We start from the raw sequence: 7,381 nt of genomic DNA, 5'->3' as shown, positions 1-7,381 counted from the left end.
TCTCTCAATGACTTAATATGGAGTCTCCATTGACTTAATATGGAGTCTCTCAATGACTGAATAAGGAGTCTCCATTGACTTAATATGGAGTCTCATTGACTTAATATGGAGTCTCATTGACTTAATATGGAGTCTCTCAATGACTTAATATGGAGTCTCCATTGACTTAATATGGAGTCTCTCAGTGACTAAATATGGAGTCTCCATTGAATAAATATGGAGTCTCTCACTAACTACATATGAATCTTCTTTTGGTAGAGCACCTAGCCTTCATGGGATGTTTCCTGACGCTCATGAGTTTTTGATTGGAATATCGTTTCCGGCACTCTGGTTGCTGAGCATGGAACTTCAGAAGTCAATGTCGTATATCTCCTTGTATTGCCTATTTCTGTGGTTCATAGATGAATGATACCGCGTCACATTCTCTTTTAGAATGGGTTTTTGTTTTGATACTTGGGTAGGGTGGTGATCGATCCTCACTATTTTCTTCTGCGCTCTTGAACTATGGACATCTCTTTCAGGTTGTGATGATTATTTTTAATGATTTAGCACCAGCCCATTTATTTGTGAGATGCTTTACTCTCTAGTGGTTAGCTTTCCATGTATCTCTGTTATTTCCCAGCTCAAGATCCGAAATGACCGTGCTCATACCTGTATTGTCCCAGTATAATTATACAAAATATAAAGGCCTTAGAATTTTATAAAGTTTTTTGTTCTTTTGTTTCAAAAACCCGGACCCAGACCCACAACTTCAATTATGGTCCAGTACTCTGAAATGTCCTTGAAGTATTCTTCAAGTTCTCAGTTTCAAACCTGTAATCTAATTGTCTAGTTTTCTCGTGTACCATCCGAGTATTTATTTTTATGAAGTTGTAATGATTCCGATGAGACCTCCTTTCATGCTCTACTATAGAAATCCAAGCTTTTTCGCAGCTTGGTCAATGCTTCACTCGCTTCAGACATGCAGATGCACCGAGGAATATTTCGTTTATTTGTTTCCGCTTCTTAATAACCTTAAATGATCAAGGCCTTCTTTTACTTCTGAAGAATTACCAAACATTAACACCATTTTCTGGCACATGAAGGTCCGAACGGTTTAATATCACCGAAATACAATATTAATTCCGTTCTTACATCTTCGGTCAATCCCTCGAAGTCCGGCGTACTTTGTTCAAGGATTTTCTCGGCTGGTGAAATTGGTTCGAGATGTCCTGGTTTGTCCGAGTACGACAGTCCAGAGTCTCCCAATTTGTTCTCTTGCATTTTTGTTTCCAGCTTTTGCTGGATTTGAGCTTACTTGTGGCCAAGAAGGGTAACAATACCCTGGTCATCATTGTCTGAAACCTCCAAGTTGCGTGTTGTTGGATTGACACGGCCCGATTTTGAGACATCAGGAGTTTTTGGTGTTTTTTTTTGATTTGGGTTTGCAATGTCTTCAGTTGGATATGCTCTGGAGATGTAGTGCTCTAGGCAAATGGAAGTTGAGTCTGCCCGGTGGGTCATGTAGTCGGTGGCGAAATGTTGCTCAGATCCCGAAGCAGGCGGAAAACTAGCAGCAGGAATGGAAAGCAGGTGTTTTCTCGAGCCAGGCAAAATAATACACCCAGGCACAGTATCTCAGGCCCAACATGTCACAACATGAAATCTAGTCATGATTCAAGCCCATGCAAAATGAAAAAGCAAGGCAGTATATCAATTACTGCCAAAAACACTGACAAAATATTAAACCGCAGCACAATAACATCAGGCGAAAGAAGCACAAGAGCAGAAGCATAGCCGGCCCCGGCTGGACTAAAAGAAGAGACTGAATTAGATATATAGCCAAAATGGTGACGAAGCACTGAAGCGGCCCAACCAAACACGCCACACAGACCTATCCTAATCAAATAAGCGTCCGACACCACGCGTAGCCCCAACGCCAGTCGCCAAGCATCACGAAATATATGCCAGTGTAACTTGCTTAGTGAGATTTTCTCGCCTTGGGCTTTTTCTGCGCCGTTTGATACGTCTTTGGCAACCAGCTGCCGGAGGCAGACCCGGAAGACTGCATCAGCTTGGTCTCGGGCGCAATGTCTTTGAAGTACAGCTCAACTGCACTTCTGTGGAACTGGTACACATAGGCAGCAATAGCACCCAAGAAAAGAAGCTCCAAAAACAACAATTTCGGGTGGAGCAACGACACGGGTGGCTCGCTCAAAGACACAGGCTGGCCCCTGGGGAGAATGCCCTTCAACTGGTCCTTGAACGCAACATACACGTTTGGTGCCAAGATATAGTCACGCAACGGGAAGTCCACCGTGACCTTCTGGCGCACGTGTGTCGATTCTTCTGGTTGAAGAATAATGGGCTCCACAGAATTGGCGGTCATGTTGACCAACGGATCGCCGCTCAAAGGGTCAAGGAACGCGCCTCCCAACCCGACAATCGTCATGACGCTGTCCTCCTCGTTTTTGAGGTTGTAATTGATGGTGATGGTCTCGCCATAGACCAACTCGGCAACTTCCGAGGCAGACACTTCCTCGTGTTCCTCGATGTAGAAGTCGATTTTGTAGTTCTTCAACTCCACCTCGTCGGCCGAGGACATGTCGATATCGTCCTCAGCCAAAACTTTTGTGATGGCTGCAAATGCACCTAATAACCAAGTAGAAACCTTCATGCTACTAATCAGCTGAACAAAACTGGTGTTTTCCAGGCCCGACGTCCAGAGTGGACATCAAGAGGTTGACGTGTCCGCGTTGTGTCACGTGACACGCGTGCCCCAGCCTTGCCGGGTGACCTGCGAAGAACATCTCCGTAAGCCTTGGTACAAATTGACTCTTGCGAAATTCGGCATATGTTATTGAATAATCAATTAACTCAAATTGGATAAAGCTGTTTATATGTCCTCTAAGACTGTGGCTTGCGAACGTGCTGCGAGGATATTACTTTCTGGCTGCGGGTGCCTGTACAGGCCAATGACAAGAGTTGTGGAGTAATTTGGAATTTGGTACATAACGTACAGTGAGTTTTGTCGAGCATAGACAAAGCGTTCTCTCGTGCTTTGTATTTGTATAGTCAAAAAAAGGCTTTTTCTTATCTGTCTGGCCGTCACGCCGTCTCGCCTTCCCTACCCTATTCTACCTTCCTTCACGAGCACTGTATCAGTACTTACCCATTCTTTAGGTGACACTTACGAGAAGCTTGAGTGTGGTCACCAGGTCACGAGAAAATCGGAGAGGAAATGCTTATTCTGCTCTCACTTCATCTACCAACAGTTTTATTTTATACAGTAAAGCAAACCAGAATAGTATACGGTGTATTTCAACTAGCATTTCTGTTTGAATCTGCGCGTCGCAGCCGCAGCCATCACCAGATCCTCTGAATTGGACGCAATCCGCTCATTGTTAGAAATGTCACATCGAGCAAAAATTCATCCTCGGGATTCCGGGCTCTATGGAAGCTCAAATGAGGAGCCCAGTTTTAGCAACAGCTGACTGCCAATTCATCGATCGGAAAATCGCCTGATTTTTGACGATGTACGGATGTATTGCTTTGAATGATTGGCCCGCGAATACATCCAAGATGCGGGCAAAGGAATCTTGCACACCAGCTCGTACCCCGGAAACCTTCCTAGCTTCAGGGCTTTGCTAGATACATAGTGAGATCAACCGCCAACCGTGTGCATCTTGTTCTTTTATGTTTGATATACGAGGCAGGTCCCGGGGTTTCCCCAGGAGAAGTCTACATATGCAAAGCGTGGGTCTGGGCATCCCGAAAATCTCTCTTCGGCAAAGCCTTAATCTTGCACGGAGCCCAGAACTGAAGATGTTCCTTATGCTAGTTAAGAGTCCAAGCCATGTTCTTTTTATCGCATCTAACGTGGCGGTTTTGGTGCACTTGAAGTTTTTCAGCACCATGAAAAAAAACGACAAGCTAGAGCACCTCAAGCTGCAGGCAGCAGAGCTTGAAAACTACGAAAGCGTGGTCTCGGATCTAGATAAGAAGCTTGAAAGCGTTCAAAACCAGATCAAAATCATAAAGTCCCAGAAAGAAAGTGGTATTCGTAAACCCTTGTCGAACGATAAGAAACAGTCGGCTAAGTGGAGTAAATACCGCGAGAACCAACTAAACATGCTACGAGACCAACAAAATCTCGCTAAAAGATTCGTTGCATCTAGAGAACTCATTGCCACGAAACTCTCCGAGCCCGAAAACATTGCTCGGCTCTTTGAAGCTGATGATGGACGGTCCACTGGAAATATCTCTGAAGAAATCATCGAAGACTACGAGACAGACCCCCTGTTACGGACGTACTCGTCTCCCATTCTGAATATTATGATGCTGCTCTCGAATCTGATCATCACGTCGTGTCTTGTGGACCTAAATCTCCGCTTTTCGCTACGCGATAAATACTTGAAGAACATCAACTCCAGTTCGAAGGAACTATTCCGTCCAAACCTCTTTGAATGCATGAAGCCAGACCAAGACAAAAAGGAAATGTTCCAAGAATTGGCAAAACTCCGCCAGGGGCCTGCAGTCGACCTAAAGCAAGGTCTCAGAAACCTCGATGCCGAAAAAAGGCAAGCATTATTCCAAGAATTTCAGGAGAACGACGCCTTTTCCAGTAGAGAACTGCGTAGATACGACATGTACCTCTACAAGTCTGGGCGTTGGCGCAACTATGAAAACTCCGATACAAGCAGGTGGATACATGGTATACAGGGGCCAGTTTTCCGAACTAACACCGTCGACAGCACCGAGTATTTGAAAAGATTCCAAAATCTTTACTCTACTTACAGAAAAAACCGGAGTCCATTCAAGCATTTCAATTTCGTGCTCAAGATAGCGAAGGAGCTTGCGCGTGGCGGAAATTGCATTCCTTCAAATGCTATATTCAGAGATCTTCTAGACAAGTTTGGTCAGGCGCGGCTATACAACTACCAGGCGCTAGTTTATGAACACCTTCCGTCTTTTAGAGACAGAAAAACTGCATGGGCAGATGGTATTGCGCCCCACGCTTTTGCCGAAACAAATTTGCTGCACTTTCAAGACCTAATTGAAGAAGACCCCAGATTATTGAGTAGCCTTCTCAAGTACCACGAAAGACGTGAAAATGCTTCTTCAATCAAATCTCTTTTAGAGATCCTCGATCCAATACAGACACGCCCTGCATCAAGCCAATCCGTGCTTCCTTCGTTCATGACCAAATTATCTCGTTCTCAGCTGACAGTATCAAATGAAACCGCTAGAAAAAACATGATATTTGACATAAGAATCATAAATGATGCCATTGTGGCATGCGTTTCGGTGAAAGATTTCAAATCGATTGACAAACTATTGAGTAAGCTCGTGTTTAATCTGATAGATACACCAAAAGGGGTGAAGATTGTGTGTGGCGACAAATTTGCTTCTCATGATCTTGTGCTCAACAATACGGCAGCAGAAGAAATTGTTGGAAAGCTTTTTTATGAAAAACTCCTCTGTACTCTTGGAAATGCATACGTTCAGGACAATGACACACTCAGATGCAAGTGGGTGGCCTCGCTCATTCAGAATTACATCAAAGAACGTGGAAGCGAGAAACTCGAGTCGCTTTATAGCCATCTTCTAGACATCCTAGAACCAGGGCAGATGCCGGAAGTGCGGCCAAATCATCAAGTTGAAAGCCCTCAAAGATTTGAATACGAATCCTCGAGTTGGCTCACAGAACCTGTGCTAGCAAAAGACGAAACAACGCATCGCCTGAGTGTAATCACGGCATGAAAATCAACTAAACTCGCATTACGAAACACATATACATATCATAGCATGAATGGGCCTAAGGTCCATCTCCAATCATACCGCGTTATGCAGGACTGTACGGTTTTTTTTTAGATGAGCGAGCTTATGTTGCATAGACTGTATCATTAGCATTTACTCCCACCAAAATTGCCAGCAATGAAATTCCTAACTTCTAACTTTGTCAAGTGCGCCATTAAAACATGTGACTCGTCCACGGAGTCTTTCCCACTACAATTTTCGGACTGCCAGCTCGTGCAGGAGGAGCTGGACTACAATCCAGACTTTATTGTGCATATGTTGGACAGATTGGACTGGGATGCCGTCTTGAAAGTAGCTGCTGATTTGGGAAACAACTCACTTCCCCCATTCAAGCCCGAAAATTTGGACCCAATCATGGAGGACGACCAGGCCGTCTTGAAGGATTTGCATACTTTGCTTGTGGAGACCCAGATCGTGGAGGGAAAAATGACGTGCCGTAACTGTGAGCACATCTACTTCATAAAAAACTCCATTCCAAACTTTTTGTTGCCCCCACACTTGTGTTAAGCGCCAGAGAAGATGTTATTCGAAAATTGAGGTAATGTGGCTGCGAGATGCACAAGGCCGCCAAGTCAAATCTTCAATCACTCACTTTGTTTTCAAGCATCTTTTATTCACATCGCATACGTGATGTACACAAAACTCCTCAGTTCATGATGACTCACTCCCTCTTGAGGTATGAGGTGTAGTCTGAGGTGCTTGAGAGCTGGAAGTGATGAATGACTTCCTTTGATATTGTTCGAACCTCGCTTGATGAGTGGACTCATTCAAGGCAGAATGATGAAAAACAAGGCATTAGCTCAAGCTTTTTTGTCAGGATATCATCAAATGGAATAACATTCCGTATGCACACTTTTTATCCATCACAACATAGTACTTAATTTAAATTTGAAGATTTGTATATTGATAAACAATTACCTTAAGTTTCCGCTTACCAGATACCGCTGGCTTTAGGAGGTAGTTTTCTAGCTCTTCATGATTAAATTGTTCTGATTCAAACGATCGAGCACACATTTATTTTGTTCAGTTTCAATTCTAGGACAAGCCAGTATTTTAAAAATCAAAAGAATTATTGCGTCTACCCATAAACTTCGAAGCACGCACACTAGCATGCAACAGAGCCAAATTCATACTAATGCAGAACAAAAGCGACACTTTGAATCATTTTGAACTTGAAAAATAAATATGGGGTACTATGGGTAGTCAATTATCTTACAATAATTAGTTTCTATGCCTATTGAGATTATCTTGTGACGATTGTTTAGGCTTTCGAATAAAAATTCACAACTGTCAATGAATTTAATGCTGCAGTGCCACATAACATAGATTCAGATGAAAATTAACATTATCACTACATTACTGAGACAGTGCTGTAAGCCCCTTTAGATAAATTTGCATCCATGATGACATCTTTCTCTCCAATACATGTGAGCAAGACTCTCTCATCATAAGCTTCAAGCAAAGAAAATATGAACGGCAACTTATGAAAACGATTACAAAAGGCGAAAAAAAGTTGACCATGTTATAAAGGTTGTTCTGACTGTCTGTGATTTTATATCATAGTCGAACACAATTTTATGAA

The 7,381-nt window shown here is 43.2% G+C and overlaps 3 protein-coding genes across 3 annotated transcripts; 2 read left to right on the top strand and 1 right to left on the bottom strand.

The window, feature by feature from the left end:
• Positions 1-1,960: 1,960 nt before the first annotated feature.
• On the bottom strand, positions 1,961-3,155 carry METBIDRAFT_13309 (uncharacterized protein; the record flags this gene model as incomplete). Its single annotated transcript, XM_018854338.1, has 3 exons — positions 1,961-2,631; positions 3,000-3,038; positions 3,152-3,155. 3 exons carry the CDS (start codon positions 3,153-3,155, stop codon positions 1,961-1,963), a joined length of 714 nt encoding a protein of 237 aa, XP_018710081.1.
• A 366-nt stretch (positions 3,156-3,521) lies between these two features.
• On the top strand, positions 3,522-5,829 carry METBIDRAFT_216639 (uncharacterized protein). The gene has a single exon (XM_018855091.1). The coding sequence runs from the start codon at positions 3,676-3,678 to the stop codon at positions 5,740-5,742; it is 2,067 nt and encodes a 688-aa protein (XP_018710080.1). The 5' UTR covers positions 3,522-3,675; the 3' UTR covers positions 5,743-5,829.
• Positions 5,830-5,916: 87 nt separating this feature from the next.
• Positions 5,917-6,306, top strand: METBIDRAFT_46155 (RNA methylation protein; the record flags this gene model as incomplete). The annotated part of the gene is made up of 1 exon (XM_018857998.1): positions 5,917-6,306. One exon carries the CDS (start codon positions 5,917-5,919, stop codon positions 6,304-6,306), a length of 390 nt encoding a protein of 129 aa, XP_018710079.1.
• Between the last annotated feature and the right edge of the window lie 1,075 nt (positions 6,307-7,381).

This window comes from Metschnikowia bicuspidata (genome assembly GCF_001664035.1).
Source record: "Metschnikowia bicuspidata var. bicuspidata NRRL YB-4993 chromosome Unknown METBIscaffold_6, whole genome shotgun sequence".
NCBI classification, from domain to species: Eukaryota; Fungi; Ascomycota; class Pichiomycetes; order Serinales; family Metschnikowiaceae; genus Metschnikowia; species Metschnikowia bicuspidata.
The sequence above is the reverse complement of the archived record's forward strand: the minus strand, read 5'-3'. Positions and strand labels throughout refer to the sequence as shown.

What these genes read in the sequence shown, in the direction of transcription:
- METBIDRAFT_216639 (XM_018855091.1), top strand. Translation starts at nt 3,676, where the DNA reads ATGTTTGATATACGAGGCAGGTCCCGGGGTTTCCCCAGGAGAAGTCTA.